We start from the raw sequence: 22190 nt of genomic DNA, 5'->3' as shown, positions 1-22190 counted from the left end.
CGCGCGCATACACACTCACCGTTTCTGCGGACACCCGCCACTTTACGCCTACGTTGGAGAGAAACAAACAGACCCACGAGGAGAGTGGCAGTGCAACGACCATTAACACTGCCAACAAAGGAACAAGGCGATGAATGCCTCGTTGCTCACCTTCTTAGCCAGAAGAAGAGAGCGAAATAGGCATAACGGTCTCATTGCGAGGGGAGCACAGCGAGCAGAGACGGTGCGCTGTCACTTACGCTAGGCCGCTTAATGACGACGCAACGTCACGTTACGTTAACTGGGAAACAACACCGTGGACCCGACTGTCGCTCTTTCTTTAATGCGTTAGCATTAGGAGTGTCAAAGTGGGACAAAGCGTATGTGTGTTTGTGAGGGGGGGGGGGAAGCCGGTCACATGGTAGAGGGAGAAAGGGGACGACAGCGCTTAGAAAAGCGTGTATATATTGTTTTGCCCTATATATTTCCGCCATTTCGGCTGGTGTACGAGCCTTTGACACTTTGAAAAAAGTGGGCAAAGCGTATGTGTAGCCGGCAAAATTATATATATATATATATATATATATATATATATATATATATATATATATATATATATATATATATATATATATATATATATATACGCTTTACATCACGGATCCGGGACCCCAAAGAGTTGCGACGTAATGATTTCTCTCGCATTTGCGGCTAAATCGCTACAGAATTTCTCGCTCTTTGCACTAATTCTGCGCTTGCGAATAACTTGCCACGCATATCGGTGGAAGAAACCAGTGTACCATATGTCGCAGCAGGGCATTCGCGCTGCGGCGCTGAAGCTCCATCAAACTTATCATGTCACAGCGCATGTGACGCGAACATCCGTGGAATTCGTTAGCTAAGTCTGTGGGGAGCCTGAGGGTATGCATGATTAGGGAGCCAAATCGATCGACAGACATTGCTATAATCAAGTTTTTGGGTTGCCTGTCGTACAGTATCCTTGTAAGTGCTGGCGCTACACGAAACGCGTCTATGGTATTTATTCGTTGTTTCACGTACTGATAATCGTAATAGCATGCTTTGGCCAGGGCCTTGTATTTAAAATATATATATATATATATATATATATATATATATATATATATATATATATATATATATATATATATATATATATATATATATATATCAGTGCCCTTCCACTCTGTAAAGGTGGATGACCAGAGAAGCTGTGTATGTGGGCCCCTTAATTAATGGCGAACTGTCCATTGCGGTGAGTCAAACGCCGTACGCACATGAATGGAAGGTGAGACGCGACTATTCGCTCCTCCATGATGGAGCCTCAAAATATGATGAGGCACCAGGGGTATACGTACCCATGTATTGTTGCAAAACTCGGCACGACACCTTTTACTAACGAATCCCGGCGCGTATACAGCAGACACGCCACCTCACCGCACTCCGAGGGCACACACTGCTTCACCGTAGCCAAGGCGATCGCGCGTTGGTCGACGTCCCGCAGTGCAGTAATGGTTGTGAGGTCACTCGAAAACCACAAGTGGTCACACACAACACAGGCCACAAAAAACTGGTTACCCACAAACTCCCTCTAAAACCTGGTTGTTACTCCGGCGAAACGTTCCAAGTTTGCGGGATCGGTACCACATGGACGGTTCACCGTTTTTTCCGCCTCGCGGTCCTGGCAGGCAGCACGCTTTTACGGGACCGCCACCACGGCAGAGCGAGAGGAACGGAGATACGCAAGCGCTTGGAACGCCGACAAAGAGAGGGCGGTACGAACGTAGACATGACCGACGCGGGTCAGTGTATGCAGCATATATTCTCAGCAGCTTAATATCTGATACGGGTTGTATGTGGTCTCAATATATTAAACTTACTTCTGCAAGTTGACTGAGTGCTCAAAGCCTGCTTCACCTCGACCGCGGGTCGGCCCGGTATTGCACTGTATCTTCGGGCCCAAGTATGGGGAGAAATTCTCGATCCACACGGCTCGATAGACGCACGCAATTTTGTCCTGAACCTAGCCCTATACAGCTTCGCTGAAAAAAAAAAAAAAAAAAAAAAGAAAGAGAGGCAGGAAGAAAGAATCTATCGCATTAACGACGAAACGCGGCGGCAGAACTCTAGACAATAAAGGCGAAGCTAAACACACACGCACGAGCGCGCTCACAGGCGCATTAAAGTCGTACTGCTACAGACCATTCTAAAAGGAAGCCACTGTCACTGAAACGGTCTGCATGTGCACTAGCCGGCAGAAATCGACAGCAGCGCCGCGGCTGCGCGTCTTCCCTCCCTCGCCGCCGCTCCTTCCGGCTCCCACGCGAGCCCTGCCGCCACGACCCGCGTTTATCGGAGGCGAGGCGCCCGGAACACACGACAGGCCACGCGTGCCGCTACACTCTAGTGCCGCGGCCCGCGTGTCAAGCGTGGCGGGCGACATCGTTTTCGCACTACACTGACTTCTTTCCGTGCACTCGCCCTCCCTCCCTCCCCTCCTCCTCCTCGGAATCGCCGAATCGTTTCATCACCATTACCGAGGGCTCTCTTCCCCCATCTAGGTCTGCAGCTTCACGGCAGACTGGGAAGGTTCCTTTAAACCGTACGTCTACCGTTGATTGCACTTTCCAAGGCATACAACACCTGTACCACCGGTAGCGCTTGCTTGAACACCCTATAACCAAATGAAAGAGAACCACTAAATCGGTGGGTAGGCTGGTACACCGCTGGTCTGGCAGCTAAATTAAGCCAAACTGTTCAATGAAAAAAAAAATTAAATAAAGAAAAAACACAGTGAGAGATACAATTATGAAACCTACCGTGTTCGGTCGAGAGCGTTGTGACAACTCGACAGTAGATCTTGAAATCTCATCTTGCAACGTGTCTTTTTTTTTATTTTTTTTTTCGTTCGACAGCTTGGCTAACGTTAGCTGGGACACCCTACATATACAGTACTCATTTGTAACTCTCCCCGATTTTAAAGCGAAGCTTACCGGGGGCGCTTGGCCCCACTTCTCATGGATGGATGGCTGTCTGGCCTACTAAACTGGGCCTATGGTAACTTGGTGGGATGATCCTGATACCAGCGCACGATGTGTGTACTCTCAATGCTTGTCGTTTGTAACGCAGGCGGGACAATCGCGGAAGCAGTGTAACGTCACAGCGCAGGTTATACATGCCTCACGACATAAGCCAACAAGGCCTAACTAGCAGCACATCTCAGCAGGTCTACTGACAAGCTATCGCTTGACTTTGACAATAATGTTCCCGTGGCTTCCGCCCAACATTATTTCTTTCGCCCCCCCCCTCGCTTTTTATCGCAGAGATACTGCGGGGAGAAGGAAGGCCAAAATTTCTGTTCGCGCCCACATCGAGGAACCACAACGTCGTGGCAACGACGAGGACTTCACCATGTTTTCGCGTGAACACATGGTGCTGCCGAAATTTGTGACGTCACGTTTCACGGGGAGACGGTTGCGGGAACATAGAAGAGGCGGCGCTCGCCATAGCAGGTGGCGAGCCCCGTATAATAATAGCGATGATGATGCTGCAACAGCTAATAATAATAATAATAATAATAATAATAATAATAATAATAATAATAATAATAATAATAATAATAATAATAATAATAATAGCTTTCGAATGAGCAGTTGCTGCAGAGAAGTGCGGTCGCAGGTTTTTGTTGCACCATGTCAGACTAAATAAATAAATTGCGAGGTTTTTCGTGCTAGAACTACAGCCTGTTTAGGAGGCTCGCCGAACTGGGGGAGTGCGGACTAATTTTGACCACCTGGAATTTTTAACGCGCACCTAAATTTAAGTACGCCAGCGTTCTTACATCTCGCTCCCCATCGAAATGCAACTGTATTCGAACCAACGACCTCGAGCTCATCAGCGCAACGCCATACACTCTTAAGCAAAATTACGCCCTTTGGGTCGTATCTTGCCACACAACAATAATCGTCACCTGTCTTGTCCGCATTTCCTTTCTTTAACGCTGCGAGCCCGGTACTTCCCAGTAACGAACGACATGCGCGTTATCAGCATGACATAGCATTCTCGACATGAAACTAGCGGGCGCAGCGTATTCAAGAAAGGAAACGCAAGCAAGGCAAATGACGATTATTGTTGTGTGGCAAATATATACCCCAAAGGGTGTACATTTGTTTAAGAGCGCAGCGGCTATCGCGGTGGGTGTCAGACTGCAAACAAATGAAATAATCACATTAAAGAAAAAGAAATGTTGATATGGACGACCAGCTCTCCATTAGAGTTGACGCACTGGAACGTTTGCAATAACAGTGAAATCTTCAATTAAGGATATTCTCGCCACCCGCTCGCTTTCTGAAGTTACCCTGATGGCCGCGCTAAACATGTTCTGATCTTTGTGTGACCCGTACAGTGAGTGATACTCGTAGATGACCTTCTGAAACCATAATGGGGGCAAGCTGGCGATGGCTTATACCCTGACCCCGGCTGTCAAGCTTTCATGAGGATGACGTACGTACCTTGATTGATTCATCTGGGTGGAAACGGAAAATATTCGCATCTATAAGGTCACCGGCCCCTCCGCAACTATAAATTTCTGCACAACTGCAGAAACACGAAATCATGCACACAGTGATACACAGCTTCCGGTGCCGCTACAGATATGAGACAAGTGTGATTCTGAGCAAGCACGATTATGGACGCGACCAGGCCATGCTCCACAAGTAAAAGTCAATTAATTCTCTCTGTAACCACTATACACTTTTAAAAAAAGTTTACGCCCTCTAGGTTGTATCTTGTCCGACAACGATAATCGTCATCTGTCTCGCCCACTCTTAAAAAAAGTTTACACCCTCTGGGTTGTATCTTGTCCGACAGCGATAATAGTTATCTGTCCTGTCCGCATTTCATTTCTTTAACGCTGCAGGCCCGGTACTTCGAAGTCACTAATGGCTTACGCGTTATCATCGTGACACAGCATTTTCTCGACAGGAAATTAGCGAGCGCCGAGTTCTCAAGAAAGGAAACAGAAGTAAGGCAGATGGCGATTATTGTTGTGGGACAAGTTAAGCCCCAATGGGTGTAAACTTTTTAATAGTGTATGGCACAATGTAAACGGAGAAATACGATTTAACAAAACTTTTTTGCTGAGCTAGTTGGTTCATGACTTAAAAACAAAGGTTACGGCGCTAAAAAGACGAGGACGAAGTCAGACACAAACGACACTTGCGGGCGCCAATGTGTCGTTTGTGTCTCACTCCGTCCTCATCTGCTTACTGCCGTAACGTTTGTTTTCAAGTCATAAACGGAGAATATTTTAACACCATTATGGGCATATAAAAGGTGTTTGACCTGTACCATATTGCTAACACCCTCACCTCTAAGGAGTAAGATACAATAGTTGATGCGAGACAAATTAGGTTTTCCTCTCGGGTGACATACCGTGGCGCATAAACGCGGTGATAGCTGCGATTGATGGTACGATAAATGCATGAAATAAACTTTCATAGCTATCGCTGTCAGACTTTCATGTCAGATACTTCGGTGCGCAAGCGATGGTCATGATTAATACACAGTTTTCAAGTATAGTCTCTCTCACCGCATCTTTAGTTTAAGCTCTTAGTCGTATGCAATACATTTGTTGTAGCCTTAAGGATAACGGGGTTAGCTGCGGGACAAAACGGCCCCCTTAAGGGGTGTAAACATTTTAAAGTGACAGACCGTGCAAACGGTCTATCACGGTTTGGAAATCCCAGGAACACTTCGTGCTCTGCCATTGTAGTCCTTCCAAATAGTCATGCATCAAATATAGCGCAAGACATCATACACTGCTCAAATACGAGCTACCCGCTACGCCACCAAACACTTCAGGCAACACCATTCTCTTACAGAAATACTTGCAATAAGCACACTTACTATCACCAGCTGACGCGGAAGAAGAAGCCTGTTTTTTTTTTCGCTTACTATTTGAGTACAGTTCATGCTGGGCCTACATCTTCCTGTCGTGAGCACAGATATCACAGTAAACCCATATTTGCACGAACTAACGTTTTGAAGTAAGGAAACGTTACCGACTGGATTGCATCGTTCAGAAACTTCTTTTATCACCACCCCTTAGTGTATATTTTATTCACCTGTTTTGGAGTATCTTTACAATAGTAGGATGCATTTCTTGTGCATTGCCACCTGGTTGACGTACGTTTATCTCTTCCGTCATGTTATCTTTTGTAAAAATGAAACTATAACTGATTTCTGTTTATGGGTTTGTATGCTTTCAACGAACTATCCTGCTTGGTACACATATACAGTATGTTAAAAAATATACATATAAACAAATAACTACTGCTGAGCGTTCTGCCGCAGTGAATGAGGTCGCGCGTTAGCGACATCGCCCGCATGCTTATGCGCATCAGATTTAGCTGCGCGTTAAACAAGCCCAGCTATAGGTAATCAAGATTAATACGCCGGTTGCGCTGCAACCCACGCAGATTTTGCCTTCCGCGGACCCAATCCAAACCGACCACTCAACAGTGCGGAGCAACTTGCCCCTGCCCGGTGCCCTGGTTTAGACTACAGCATGACTACAGTCGGCGCTTCCGGGCGCCGCCACGTCACGTCCGAGGCACGCGCCTGTGCTCCTGCCCTCTCCCATGCACTCCGCGCTGGCCGCAGCCACGGGCGAAAGCTGACAGAACTGGGCGGTCGGCCTGCCGGAACCGCAACAACCGCCTCGACGCCGCGGGGGTCAAGAATACCAACCCCTACCAATGACGTTGGTCGTCTCGACCCCATCACCCCGTGCGCGTACGCAGCCGCCGTCACGCCTGTCTCGCGACACGCGAGCTGTCTGCTTGCTGCGAAGCAAAGCAGGCGGTATTCGAACGTTAGCTGCTGGATGGCTGCCTCCGATAGAACGCGTGTATACTCGGGAGAAGTCACGTGTATACGAGCAAGACACGCAGTTCTGAGTACACCATACCTGGAACGCACAACGGCTGTGTATAGTTATATGTTGCGACTTCTCTCCGGAACGGCGCATCGCTCCTGCGTTCTGAGCAAGGGGTGTCACGTTTGGCTGTACGTGCAAGCGTACCAAGAGGGCAGATCGACAAGAGATCTAGCCCTCTTCTAGTGGGCTCCTTGCCGCGTTTCCGCAATATGATAACAGCGCCGCACGCTTGCAAAGATAGGGAGGGGGGAATCGCCATGTACACAGGGCACAGGCCTTGAGCACGCGCTCAGAACGAAATCGTGCCATAGCTGTCAGCTGGGAGAGGAACGTACAAAAGCCCTTTTCATATCTTGAAATGTGAGTATATGTTCGCGCGTGTGCGTCCGTTGTTATGCTATGATTTCATACTTCGCACTGGATTAGTGGCAGCAGGAGACGAACGTCTGCATATTGCGGCAGGCGGCCTTTTCTACCTTCTCGTCCGTTAAAAACTTGCAGTTGCTCAGTGAGCCGTGAGAACAACAGCTGTTACAGAAATCGCATGGAGTGCTGATACGTTTCCCTTTTTCGAGGCATGTCTCGATATCGAAATATTCGCGGAGCGAGAACGCGGACGAGCCGAACGTCCTCTGCGGCCGCGTGGCTGCAACGACAACCGACAAAGTGGTGGACGTCTACCTCTGTGCAGCACGCAGGGCACTAGGCACGTACTAGATATAAGCGCAGTCAGTAATAGCTACTGTAGCGCTACTCTAGCACTACTCAACTCAAGCATTTAAAGAACTGAGAACTGTATGCTGCTGTGAAGAAATGACACATTACAAACTGAGTATAGACAGACGTATCAACTTCCTCTACTGGTCGTTCTACACTGCGGCCACTGACTGATTAAAGATCATGAGGGCCCCTAATCCATCCATCAATCCATCCGTCTATCCATCCGTCGGTCCGTCCGTCCGTCCGTCCGTCCGTCCGTCCGTCCGTCCGTCTATCCACGTAGTGTAGAAGAACCAGCAGAGAATGATAAAACCTAGACAAACGGAGAATTTGGCACTGGGGAACTTTCTAACAGTGCGGCCCTCAGGGATACGTTTTCGCGGCATCGAAACTCTTGTACAGTCAAACTTCGATCTGCCAAGACCAGCTCTTAAGAAATTTTCGATTTACCGAAGTGCTTTCGGTTCCCAGACACTTATTCATAGTGCTTAATGCGTTTAAAATCTCGAAACAGCAAAATGAACTCATCCTTTCGCATGATTTAACGAAGTTTTGGAGGGAAATAATGGTATGTCGGGCTTCACTTGCAGTTAACGGACGCCCAGTGACCTGTTAAGAAAGTTTGCCGCTGACATCCAGGAGCGCCGGGCTTACCATGCAGGCTCGCTGCCTATATACGGTAAGCGCGTGCGCAGGCCAAAAATAACATTATATATATATATATATATATATATATATATATATATATATATATATATATATATATATATATATATATATATAGCAGTTAGGCGTCCGTTCCTGCGTTGAGCGTCGGCGTGCCTCGTCGGCGCAAGCGAGCGAACGCGGAGCGCAGCGGGGAATAAAAGAAGGCGATAACGAAGAGGGCGCTAGCAGGAAAGCGGAGCATGAGGCTACAGTGAAAGCATGAGGCAGAGAGAAAGAGAGAGCAGATGAAAGTACGGGATGAAAGGGTGAGGAGAAATACAGATGACTGCGATAGCGAAGAGCGCGAAAAGGAAAGCGGAGGAAGTCATCTTGATGCACTACCAGATGGCGCCCACGTCCGCGGCAGTGCCGGCCGTCCAGAAAAAAAAAAAAAAACAAAGACCATAAAACGCGCTTTCGCGCACAGCATTCGCTGCAAGCGTTTCCCGGTAAAGATTATGGTTGTATAAACTGCAGCTGCCGGGAAGCGGCAACAGTGTATAGCCGGTCTATATAGGGTGTTTCACGCAACTTTAACGAAGGATTTTAATAAAGTGGTTAGCAGCAGCCGAATGAAACCAGCGGCATATGGTCTGCCGTCATGTGGCGCTCCTTGGATTATCTTTTCTTTATATACCGCTTAATTAGTTAACTAAGATGAATTATGCAAGGTTTTCCTTATTCACCTTAGGACCGAGTGCGTTTCGTTGCATTCTAGAGGGGATTCAGAAACGACCAATCCAATTTTTTATGTCAACGTACATGCTGCGTGGTGATTTTTTTTTTCGGCGTATAAAGAAAGCCCGCGAAATATGAAATAAAACCACGTGACTGCGCTCATGCTCAATCGTATTGCAGCGCTTTCAACCGCGCTTCGTGCGAAAGAACCATGCGCGTGGACCGTGGCCAAGTGAGCGGCGGAAAGGAAGCGCTGTCGTCCCTGATAAGCGATCGGCTCGACGAACGGTAAATTCATGTACTTCCCATAATTTCCGTGCTAGCTGAACCGCCCCGATTGCAGCTCCCGTAGACACTAGCGTCAGAGTTCCCTCTATATTAATTATTGAATGAAACTAAGTATTGGACGGTTTCTTAGCTTTTCTCTTGCTACGCCAGGTGTCAGCACATGCCCTACCGGTTTGCTTCGCCTCCTCATTGAGGACGCAGGAATTTTTAGACACATACATTGAAAAGTACATGGGAGGCTAGACATATACAGCTCCGCTGTGAAGCTCACCGACAATTACGATACTACCTAATTGCGAAATTTGAGCGCAGCTACTTAGGTGTTTTAGATGCGCGATATATTGAGGCAAACAATTCGAATCTGAGCGGCAGACTCCTCTCCACGGTGGCGCTGACCTCTGCTCGCGCAGCTCATTTTCAAACAGCGGCAGACAAAGCACTTCCACCAGTTGCGTCGCTCACGGTTCAGAAAGAGTGTAAACGCGTGGCTCGCGCGGAGGGGTCATGGCGCGTGCGCAGTGGGTCCGAAATCCACACCAGCGCATTGTTTCCATAAAGGGTATCGGCGGACGCGCCCGCCAGATGACCTTTAGTAATGACTTCATCGGCGACTGACGACTAAAGCTTTAGCGGCGGAGCTACTAAGGCGCCATTTCGTAGCTGGTCGCCGCCGTGGAGCACGTCTTGTGAGACACTCCGCTTTCCTCCCCACACTTTCGCCATACTCTCCTTCTCCGCTTTCCTCCTCGCGCTCTCTTCGCTATTGCCATCTTTCATCCTCCGCGTTCGCTGTCTTTTCTTTTTTTTTTTTCATCCTTCGATGGGTTCGTTCGTGATGCCGGTTCCGCCGACACTCAACGCAGGAACGGGTGCCTAAAATAGCTGCGCTTTGAAACAACATCCGAATGTCGCACTAATGAAGTGCGGCCACCTCTCGGTGCGAAGTTGCTATCTGAGCCCGTTAATGAGCAGTGAGACGCTGTGTTCGACGAGGGGCAATTTACCTCTCGTTCGTCACGTAACGCGGACTCTCGTAAAGGTCGAAAAACGAAGCTCTCAAACGCGGCTCCCGTGATAACTTCCGTTTGTTCGCTGCTCGCCATTATTCGTGTAAGGTCATTGCGACTCCGAAGTGTAGCCTCCTGCCTCCTCTTCGGCGTGTGTTCAAATGAGCGTGGCGCACGCAAGGAACCCCTGCGTAGTAACCTCATCGAAATGCGAGGGTAGGTTAGGCTATTAGAGAGAGAGATGGGGGGGGGAGCAAAACTTTATTCTGCTAAAACTGCCATTGGTCGGCAGAGCGGAATCCCTCCGTCTATATAGGGCCTCTCTGAGACAACGTGGCATCCCGGTCTCGTGCAAGGCCAAGATGCCACTGGTAACAAATGAAGAGAGCGGGTATGCTGAAATCAGGAATGTCCAGTGCGAGGCTTTCCTATGTCAATGATTGATACCAACGCGTGGTTAACAAGCTGAACTTTCGGACGCAAGAAACTCTTCGAAGGCCACAGAAATACGAGCAAAGCGCGCGACGAAACCACTGATTTCATAAATATACATCAGCAGCGTCTCTAATATAGGCTACATGAAGATCACTGCATCAGCACATCATCTATCGAAATCTTGACTAAGGAATTTGGTTACTAGAGTGATGCGCGCGCGTATTGGGTGATTTACGTGATGCGTGCTGTATCCTCGAATTTTGCCGCAAATGTGAGCCTTTGCATGTAATCTCTCACAGTGAAACCAATTGATGTCCCGCGCCCGTTATCATCGTCGCAAGACACGGAGTTGTAACCTTTTTACCTCTGTCTCGCTGCACGGTCGAGGGCGATTAAACTTTAGCTGGGGGCTCCTGTATAAATACATGGGAAATGAGAAATCGTTTTTCTCGGCAACCACAACACAAAATTTGCTTAGATTTGTTACATACAAAAGAAAAAAAAAGTCAAAATCTAGTGACTGTTGGAAGCGTATTTTATTGAGGTCGTCGATATTTTAATTTTAAAAAATGTTGGAAATAGTAAATATTCAGAAAACGAAACTATCAAGTTTCAGCTCTGTAACTCAACAAGGTTATATTTTGTAAATTGCATTTAATAGTATATCTTAAGCGGTGAAACCCGATGTATCATGCTGTAAACTATAAAATTATTACGTGAATAGGAATTCTGCAAGACCTTTGTAAACGTTGCGGCGAATTCACGTAAAATCAAAATATGTCAAACCTGTGCATAGCCCAGAGCGAAAAAGACACGCGCGCGACACTGCAGCACGACAAAACGCTGAGCGCTGGGCATTACAGTGCTGCGTACAGCGTCGTTCTTACCTGTGCGGGAAGCTTATCCTTCCGCACAGCGTGTCGCAGAGCTCCCGCGAGCAATAAGACGAAAAAAAATTAAAATAAACTCCACCATAACACCGAAGGCTGTATTACAGTGCGCTAGAAGCTATATAGACCTGATCAGGGATTGCCGAAAGCAACCCAGCCTGGATACCTATTATACTTGGATTGACCGCATGAGCAAAGTTGTGGGAAGCTGTACACCTTCGCACAAGGAACCGTGCACCTGCCCTTATGTGCGACCAATTGTTACGTTGAGAGGTACGCGTCGTACATCTATGAGGTATATATCATATTTCCGAAGACAGCGTTAATTTAGTACAATTAAACCGGCCATAAAGCTTCAGTAGCTGGTGTGATGCAATCACTGTAGATTCACTATCACAACGGAGACGGAGTTGTTCTGACAAATAACGGAATGAAACAACCTCGCGTGCCTTTTCCGATGCATGCGCAAGCTGAAAACTCGAGTTCATCAATGTCAGGCTTGCTCTTCACGATCTATACCGCGCAAGCTGGTTTTCAATGTGCATGGTCTGTCAAAAGACTAGTGAGAAAAAGAGCACGGTTACGTACAAGCGCAGGATCTATCTAAGGGCGACACCGTAACCATAAACACATGCATGCGTACGAACACATCGGCCGCTGTTAATCACGGTCTTTTCCCATCACCGCCCGCTTTTTCCGTGGACCATACACCGTGTGCAGCCTTCAGACGAGTGGTCGCGGCCCGCAGAGGCAACCAATTCGGCGCTGCGGAAGACTCCCGATGCGAAGAATTAAATTGTCGTCATGAATGCAATCAAGTGGCTCGACGAGATGCCGAGCGCGACCTTGCTTCCCGAGGGAAAGCATGCACACATGCAACTTATTCGGACTAAATATAGCCGCTGCGTCGTCACACAGCGCAAGCATTTCGCAGGAATGCAGAACACTCTCCCAAAGCCTGCCGTTAGACTGAACGTCTGCTTGCGGGCTCGCATGCTTACGCTCGCGATATTTCGCGAGCCACCGCCATCGAATGAAATCTGCAAAACTTCGACGCTGAACCCGTTTCGAAGTTGAACGTTTATGTTACCAGTAAGTAAAGGTGAACAAACACAGGAGAGAAGAAATAGCGAAATGGCTCGCAGTTCTTATATTTCTCTTTCGCACTGACCAACGCATCGCAATTTGGGCAAACAAGCTTAATTAAGCATGCCGAAAATCTACGCATGGCGTCCAACAGCTGCCGTCGAATGTAGCACAACAAATCTCTAACTTTCACAATACAAGCGGATTAAAAAAAAAAAAAAAAAGGAGTGAGGATGCTCAATATGAAGAAAGGCGACGCCGAAACCCTTTCGACACCCCGGCAACTACTTTATTTCAACAAACATAAATTGAATTGGTTTGTTCTAAACTGACACGCAAGACTCGCTGAACGATTACTAATCTATGACACTGACGGGGTTAACTATGCAGGTAAAACACACCACCGTTAAATAAGTCACGCAAGCACCGCGCACGTAACGATATCGCGCTCTGTGTTTGAAATACACTTGTCAGAAAAAAAGCACCACATCGCTGCGATGAAGTTAGGGCGTTTGGGAACTCGCAGAAACAAGCGAGTGGGCACCCAGAATGGAACCGTACACCCGCGGCAAGAGCGCCGGTTGATTGCGCAACCGTAGCAGGTTTCCTATCGCAAGCCACCAAGACAACGAGCGCTGGGCGCTCGATGCGTCAAGGTCACCGCCGCCGGCTCGCGATGTATTCTAGTCGCGCGCACGGTGCGCAGCGCCGGTAACAAACTCTAGCGCTGTGTTTACGGATGAGCTTCCCGGCCGCCCAGCGCAGCGTGCATAAAACGCGCTAGTGAGCGCCGGACTTCCACGAAACCGGGCGCGCAGTTCCCCGGCTGGGCTTCTTACAATTTGCAACCAGTCGCCGGCAGTATATTACTTACATACTGGCTGACTCCTTCCGAAAAATGGTCCTGCAGCGCACCGCGCGAATATCCGCGGCGCGGATGCGCCTTCCGCAGCTTCCTTGTCGGGCAAAGCGCCAGTGGTTACGCGACTACAGCAGTCAGCAAGTGCGCGCTGTGCATGCTTCGATGTTTGTCAGCAGCGGATGCACAGATGACAACACGCCTGCATCAAAATCAAAGCTCGAGAACGCTACGGGTACTGAAGCGGGCTGCGGAAAATCTGATGCGGTGCATTCGTAGCTGACGGAAGGTAGCGATCTTTAATTCAAACCTGCGGCACGTCGTGTGCTTGCCGTCCAATGCTCTTACATGCGCAGTGACACTGAAACAGCTGTGACACGAATAATTCCGCGGCGTTTACAAGAATTTAACTCGTCATCTTGCCCGGTATGCTTTAGACGTTCAATTGGGCATTTTTTTTTTTTATTATTCCGCGGCTACACATAAACATCCGTCGTTTCGTCCAGCGACACGCCAAGGCAAAAAAATACAAAAATAAGAAATAATAAACAGATCACGGCGTTTAGAAAAAGAGAAGCGTGGATAACGCGGCTTCAGTGTGTCGTGTTCCCCGTACCGAAACCAAACGACGGGATCAAGGTATGGCGCATCAAAATCACCAAGAGAGCAACAAAATACCGCCTTCATTGAACGGCGCGCGGAGACCCTATTGAGCCTGTCGCCTCTAGCTGCAGTCCCTTGCAGATGACAGCCACTGCCGGCGAGAGTGCGAGATGAAATAGTTTCTCTACTCACTTTAGATGTACGGAGAGAAACTCCTCCGGCGAGCTTCTTTGGTATCACCTTTAGAAGCGGCTCACAACACTCCCGTGGAGGGCCCGGTTTCTATGCTAACGAGCGGCAGCTTGGAGAGGGGCAGACATGCTTCTGACGTCAGTGACGTCACTGACGACGAAACGAAGCAGCGAAGCGTTGCCATGGCAATACGTCGGAGTATATCATATTTTACTGTTCAAGCGAACAAAATTAAGTCATATAAAAACTTAATAAGTAGAAACATCTTACGATATTTTAGTACTTAACGTAATTTATTCAAGTTACTTCGTTTTTCTCGTTTTTGTGACCAGCAATGAAGTCGAGTTGAGCCAATTCACGCCGTGGCCGATTGGCAACCCTGTAGTTTCATTGTCTAATGTCGGTAGTTGGTGCGCCGGCTTGTGAACTTTGTCGTGAGCTGTAACTTTATACGCACTTACTTCAGAATGAGTTATCAGCTATATAGAAACACAACGCTGGGAAACACTCTGCAGGAGAGTTTAGATGAATTAATACAGGTAAGATATTTTGTTTTAGACCGTCCCTTACGCGCGTTGAACGACTGTGTTGAGAGGCGAAAGTTGGAGAAGAGCTGCATCGGCTATCAATTGTGGAGTTTCGCACAGCCAAGGGACGTTTCCCGAACCGAATAAAACCTGTTTGACAAATCTAGGCTTCTTTTTGGAGACCTGGAAAAGTTCAAGGAGCTGTGCTCGTGAACGCTTCAAATGTGCTTTCACCAACCTGCTGCATTCGATTTTTTTGCAGTGTGGACAGATCACTCCTCACCTCGCCTTGAAAGTCCTCCTACAGTTTGACAAAGCCATCAACAACGCCTTGGCAAATAGAGTCAAGACGAGATTGACATTCAAGGTAATATTTGAGTGAAGCGGTATATGCTGTGAGAAAAAAAAAGTGTTGGAGAAGGCACTCTCGTTACCGATTTTGCCCATATGACGTCACTTTCTCCAACGAGATTTTTTTTGTTCAACTATGATCTCGTGCTGTCAATTTAGCTTTTAAAAGAGATAGGTGAGAGGGACGTAGTGATGCGTACGCGCGGTCAGAGCACGGATTCAAAGGTCAGCACTACGGAAAGCCGCAATAACGTTTGAATAGTCCACTCAGCACATTGCAGTGCGGCAGGTTGCACTCGCGGCAGTGCGTTCGAAGACCATTGAATATTTAATAATGTCTTTAAATGGCATCCAGAGCTTATGCCCGGCAATAAATGTCATCGAGAACTTCTGCAGCTGGGCACATGTTAACAAAAAACAGCCTGTATACGCCATTGTACTATAGTGGTACTACCATCCCGCCCCTGCGTGGATGCAGAGAAATAATAGGAATAACCAGCATGAGCTTAGAATGTTTCTGGCCCCTAGGCTGAGCTGACATGTCACTCACCTAAATGAAACTGAAGTCATTTCACTGCTCAGCTGCGTAGTGCGTTGTTTGGTATTTTTTAAAGCAAAGCTTTCTTTGGTGCTTCGCCCCACTTTGCGTGAAGAGCTCCCTGGTCGAGTAAACTGGGCTGATCCTGTAGACCATTTAATCACAACTAAGCCGATCCTGGACACAGTGTAATGAAGCTGGTGACTCCTTGGATTGATCCTGATACCAGTGCATGGTACCGCAGCAGCAGCCTAGTGGTGGTTGAGCATCCCTCGGGGCTGCCAGAAACCCACCAGTCTTATTAAGGGGCAGAGATGTCCCCTGGCACAGTGCTCAGCTGCTTACAGGGGTTCGCGTCTCGAAGAAAAGTGGTCTGTGTGCGCCCCTTGTTCCTGCATTGCTCTCGCCTATCTGCTTGGGAAGCAAAATTTGCACCATGCGATCACAAAAGAACTCGGCAGCGACACCGCCATATTTTGGAACTGCAAACACAGAAGATTGACCAATCTCTCAGTCATCTCTGGGCACTTTAGGATTTCTGATTTCTAGTGAAAAGGGCACTCTCAAAACTGCAAATTTTAAAGGATTGCTGCCATGAAAATTTGTGTCCCAATTTTCTTGCTTTCTTAGGTAGTTTGACTCCATAATTATGGTACAAAGCCTTAATTCGTTGAGAGCGCCACAAATAATTTATTGCCGTATTTGAACCAATATAAGATTTCTTCCCCCGCGGTTTCTGTCCTGAGAATGTGCCTCACATTATATTTGGATTTGTAACTTAAATCTAAAGCTTTTGTTTATTCCTGTTATTTTTTTCTGGCACTTCAAACTGCAGTGAGCTAAACCACAAAGCACCAGCGCAATCACTACCACGTATCGAGCCCTGCTGTGTATGTCGCCACTGTGCACCTTGTGCTGTCTCTGTTCCTCTGATTTAGCACATTCTTAGTCCTGAAGTGCTGCCTGTTCAATAACCTTTGTGCCATGGAAGACGATGCCGTTCTTGCTGACAATGACGTCAGCAGTGAGGACAACTAAATTGTGCACGCACTTGGCCTTTCACTTTATTTTGCGAGGGCAGTTCACAGTAACGAAGGAAAAATACGCCCTGCAGGTATCCACCTTTGCGCGCCATTTCCGATCTCTTTGTGGCATTGCTTCACGTTGTAATCGTAATATATTCTTTCAATTTTTCTGAGTGACAGAGTTTCCCTGCACATTATGTTTGCGCAAGTGCAGCACCCTTTATACAACCTGCTCAATGTGCATGTGAAATGCAGTGCAGCTTCAGGCGTAAGAAAGGCGTCTGTGTTGCTGACAGCTGCCATATTAGTCCTTCCAATTGTTTGCTGCTCTCAGAAAGTCTGCAGGACATGCTTTCCCCTTTTGTCCTGTTGAGTGCTGAATGCACTCAGCTTTCGACAGCACTGCCATAGTGTGTGTACGCTTCCATGGTATCTGGTACCATGAGAACACCATAACAGGTTCCAGTGACATGGTGGCTTGCTTTTTTCATGTATGAAGGAGCGGTGCATTTGAGGTGCGTTTAGAACTGGTCACATTTAGTATTTTTTAGTACATTTAGTATTTAATGTACTCTCAGATAATTAAGGCTCCATAGTGTAATTACTGGGCCAATGGCTATCTAGGAAAGCAATAAAAATTAGATAATAAACACTAACAAATGTGCTGTCCTGTAAATGAAAGTATCTCTGGATACATGTGCATTGTTTATGGCTGCATGGTATGAGTGTGTAAGCATGGAAATTGGCTTGAATGATTTTAAGAATTCATCCTCAATAAAAATGGTGAATTCACTTCTCTTTACTGTTCTACAATTTTTTCTAAGAATTAATCGTCTTTTGACTTTTCATGCTGAAATGCACTGGTTATTAAAACAACTAATATTAAACACCGAGGATAACATTTGCAGCATGTTCTTTATTATATATACTATAAAATCAGAAGCTTACTTATAGCTAGTCCATGTGTTTGTTTTGCTTGAGTGAACTTTCAATTCAGTGAACAGTTTCTTGGTGCTTAGTTTATTCAAGTTGTTTATTTGTACCCTTGGTGAGATTTCACAAGTAAAAAGTAACTGAAGATGAGGGTTGATATGTGTACTGAAATTGCTGAAACCGAAGCTTCCTGCGTCGTCTGTTACTAGTATTGTGATCCATCATCGAGATTGCATTTGACTTACCTAAGTGCTGGTGAACGAAGGGGTTCATAGTGTTCCAAGCTTTGGGATCTTATGAAATTTATATAGTACTCTTCCACCCCAGCACTGAAATATGGCACATTTAATTGAGTATACTACCCACAGCATGGCTATGTGATTATAATTGGCAGCAACATTCAGCGTGACAAGTGGTGTTTTATGCTCACTCTGACCCTCCTTTCTTTTATCGTTATTGGGACACTAAAGAAAAAAATTATTTGAGGCGTATTGGTGGATTATCTTAGTACAATATAAAAATAAATCCTATCTTGTGAAAAAGGCTTGGCATGCCATAAGAAATGCAATAACATAACATGGGTGGTGGAGCCACCTTGATGTTCCTGCACCAACTTTACGTGGCATCATGGATTTTGACGGCACCTGTTCGGATCTGTGTAACTTTTTATTAGTAAATATAGACTGCTATCTATTGTAAAAGAGCCAAAGACTGCACTTAGCAAGTTTCAAGAACTTTTACTGCGTTACAGTGGCCCAAACACAAGAAAATACCTTGAAATTTGGGATGTTGCATTGGGGTTTCGGTGTGAAATTCAAAGAATGACAGCTTGCCCTTAATTTTCTCATCAACTCAACATCTTACCGTGAAATTAACGAAACAAAAACCAAGTTTTGAAAGGATACATTATTAGTCTTAACTTAGTGTTCCTATTTAGTGTCTCTTCATGTTGTGGGTCAGTAATGCATGCATAAAAGGTGCACAGGTGCAAATCATAAATATCTGCAAACATTATTGCATTTACTGCGTTCTCTGCAATGGTTTTCTTACACCTACGTTACTTTGTTGTTGCCATAATACTAAATTTTTATCTTCCTTTCAGGCTGGACACTTAAGCACCTACCGATTCTGTGATAATGTCTGGACGTTCGTCTTGAAGGATGTTGAGTTCAGGGAAGTCCAGGAGCTTGTCAAAGCTGACAAAGTGAAGATAGTTGCCTGCGATGGAAAAAGTATGCAACTAGTTTTTGCAACTTATTCTGTGACTTCCTTTCACTGCTGTGAAATAAGAGGGCCAGTCTATTAAGTATCCTTGTATAGCTAGCAGAGGCTGTGCAGACACGTGGAAGTTTCGAGAAAGTAATGCCTCCATTTTATTGAGAAGACTGCTCAATAGATCATCGTTGCCGTGACGGCATAAGGCCTGTGCTGAGTGATTAGTTTATGACCTGGGAGTCATTCTATGCAAGCATAAATAGCCTTTCCCTGGTTAAGTATGAGTGTTCGAGTTTGTGCGCGTGCTATGTTCCATGCTGAAATATTGGTCAGTAGTTATGGAGCTATGGTGTACTTTTTAAAAGAGAATATCGTTCAGTGATTTATTCTTTATTCCCTTTTCTCAAGGGAGTAATGCATGCAATGAAAAGCATTATCTGGCAACGTTTTTTATAATAGGCGTTCGAGCCAACCCTAAATAAAAATGTGATCATTATTGTCATCATGCAATCTTGAGTCATATTGTTATTATATTATTTAATTTATTTATATACGTTTTTGTGAGTGTGAACAGAGAAATACAATGTAGCTATTTACATTCAGTTGAGTGCCGTCTGCACGGTAGTAAATTTGACTATTTCAATCAAACTTGATCTTTGCACCTGGCACAAAGTTTTCAGACGTGCAAATGCTAGGACCAGTCATAGTGACCTAGAGGAGAAAGCTCAGTGGTGTAGTCAAAGGCTTCTACAAGTAATTTGTCGCAGTTACTGCAAGCGAAAGATGTTAGCTTTTCTTTTTTTGCTGTAAGATCTAGTATGTCACATGACCCACACAGTACTTACTGTGAAAAAGGCAAAGGTGGCTGCTTTTCATTTTGGAAAAATGTGTGTGCAGAAAGAGTAGTATATGATCTTAATGCTGCCAGCCATGCTGTTCACTTCTCAAGAGCAGCTATGTATTCCTTTGTCAAAGAAAAGGAGAAAGCGATATGCTACCATGAATGGATATGTGCGCCTCAGTGCATTAAAAGATGAGCTTCTCTCACTACTTGGCTTAAGTGATAATGAGAAGAACACCTGCAGTTCTGACCAATTTGGTTCTGTTTTGCAAATGCTCAACTAGTAACCATTATTTTGCAAATGGTCAGTTTACATGAAGTGAAACTTTACATTTCATGTAATGTAATGTACATTTTATGCAATTTACATTTCAATGCTTTTAGACCTAAAGACAGCCGGTTGCACCATATCATTGTTTCGCTTTAGTTTTCCAAGCAAATATTGAAAGTAACGAATAGCACAGCTTTCTTAGTTACTACCAGAAAAGGTGAGCATTACGATTGCAAAGTAGTGGTATTAAGATTGATGCGTTAGTGTTTGCTAGAATTATAGTAACAGCTCTAATAACTAATCTTCATGGCTATATACTGCCGATGGGTTCCCCAAACAGACCTTTCTTGCATACATTGGATAAACATTTTGTTCTCTATTTCTGATAAGGAAACAGAAGCTGGCAATATCTACTACAAGAGTAGAAAAGATCTGGCACAAACAATTATGGCATAACTTTCTTTCAAACTACATGACAGGGCTTCAGCTCAGCACCATTTGTAACTCAAATATATATTTTCCCAGAAACTGGACTTGTTGCTTCTATTTATCAAGCAGTTCAGAAGTTTATACAACTGGTGCTGACAAATTGCATTCGAGGATGCTGCTAATTATGGTTCTGGCAACACATTTAATTAGTCTGGTGCATAGTGCCTCATTATGGTATGTCAGATTGGAATATGAAGAAAAGTTGTCTTTTTTTCCTCGACCAGTGTTATAACTTAATGAAATGTCTGCCTATTGTCTTTTGCAGATCAAAACCAGACATAGCTAGGTGACAATGGGCTCCCTGGAGAAGGCAGCCGACAATCCTCTCAGCTTTTCGTGTGCACATTGCAGCTCTTGTGTATTCATCCTTGGACATCACCATTTTGTCAGCTTCTCCCTGCTTATGTAGATTGCTTGCCTGTATAAACACATACTGAACATTGCCTAGTGTGCTGCAGTCTTTTGTCAACACTATGCTATGGTGGTCTAGTTGCAAAACAGGCTGTTTTTAACAAGAGATGGCCAATCATGGCAATCATTGGTCATGATAATCATGATAGTCAGATAATCATGGCAATTTCCAAGTGGTGCAAACTTTGGGGAATGGCATTAAATGTACATAAAACAGTCTTGCTGCGAGTAACAAGAAAAAAGGAACCTAGTATATTTGCCTATGTTCTAAACGACACACAAATAACTGAAGTTGAACAATACAAATACTTAGGCGTCACATTCACTAACAGATTCTCCTGGTCAGACCATATTTCCCTTACATGTTCAGCAGCTTTGCGGAAATTATGGTTCTTGAAAAGGAAACTTAAAAAGGCACCGGTAAACACAAGAATTTTAGCATATAACACATTCGTGCAATCGAAGCTTGAATACGCAGCGGTTGTATGGGATCCTCATACCAAAAAGGGCATCATGAATTTGGAACGTGTACAAAGGAAGGCCGTTAGATTTATCTTTGGAAAATATAAAAGAGAGGATTCCCCGTCCTTACTAATGCTTAGGAATAAAATCTCTTCACTAGAACACAGGCGTGAAGTTAGTCATCTCCAGTTTTTACATAACATCATAAATGGAAAAATTGGGCTTCAAATACCTCAATATGTAACGCCTCTTAATGCACGAAAAACAAGACATAGACACAACTTTTCCCTTACGCCATTATTTGCTAAAACAAAATCTCGCATGAATAGTTTTTATCCGCGTACTATAAACGAATGGAATTCTCTCCCTGTTGAAGTACTTCAATCGGGGAACTTCACAAATGCGTTGGAAAACTATTTTTCACATAAAATAACACAACCATAAACACAATTTTTTTCACTATTTTTCTCGTTTTCATATGTGAAATTTCCTGCATTTAGTTATGTTTAGTGTCCGATTGTTGTTTGGCACAGCGTTTTGATCCACATATAAATTCAAATGTGCGATTATTTTGTTGTAGTTACTGTGCTAAGGGAAGCATTGTGATTTTTGTAACGTGGCTATGGGATGCATCATTTTCATGCACTGTTTATATATACATTTTTTTTATTATCTTTGTTGCATTGTTATTACCTTGTCAACTGCATTACCCCTCCTGCATGGG

At 45.4% G+C, this 22190-nt stretch overlaps 2 protein-coding genes across 2 annotated transcripts in view; one reads left to right on the top strand and one right to left on the bottom strand.

The window, feature by feature from the left end:
* LOC142582879 (ubiquitin carboxyl-terminal hydrolase 2-like) overlaps positions 1-14537 on the bottom strand; it is a 262205-nt gene extending 247668 nt beyond the window's left edge. The window contains exon 1 of the mRNA XM_075692974.1: positions 14404-14537. The gene's annotated coding sequence lies outside the window, so the exon portion shown is untranslated. The remainder of the gene's footprint in view (positions 1-14403) is intronic.
* A 244-nt stretch (positions 14538-14781) lies between these two features.
* On the top strand, positions 14782-21036 carry TfIIA-S (general transcription factor IIA subunit 2). The gene is made up of 4 exons (XM_075692968.1): positions 14782-14942; positions 15193-15297; positions 18880-19009; positions 20859-21036. Exons 1-4 carry the CDS (start codon positions 14871-14873, stop codon positions 20873-20875), a joined length of 324 nt encoding a protein of 107 aa, XP_075549083.1. The 5' UTR covers positions 14782-14870; the 3' UTR covers positions 20876-21036.
* The last annotated feature ends 1154 nt before the right edge of the window (positions 21037-22190 follow it).

The sequence above is a fragment of the Dermacentor variabilis genome, chromosome 5 (assembly GCF_050947875.1).
Source record: "Dermacentor variabilis isolate Ectoservices chromosome 5, ASM5094787v1, whole genome shotgun sequence".
NCBI classification, from domain to species: Eukaryota; Metazoa; Arthropoda; class Arachnida; order Ixodida; family Ixodidae; genus Dermacentor; species Dermacentor variabilis.
Note: the sequence above shows the minus strand (reverse complement) of the source record. Positions and strands in the feature narration are given on the sequence as shown.

Excerpts from the sequence above, each read along its gene's own strand:
- TfIIA-S (XM_075692968.1), top strand. The coding sequence starts at position 14,871 with ATGAGTTATCAGCTATATAGAAACACAACGCTGGGAAACACTCTGCAG. Across the intron at positions 14,943-15,192 it reads GTTTAGATGAATTAATACAG|TGTGGACAGATCACTCCTCA; the intron begins GTAAGATATTTT and ends ATTTTTTTGCAG. Across the intron at positions 15,298-18,879 it reads AGACGAGATTGACATTCAAG|GCTGGACACTTAAGCACCTA; the intron begins GTAATATTTGAG and ends TCTTCCTTTCAG.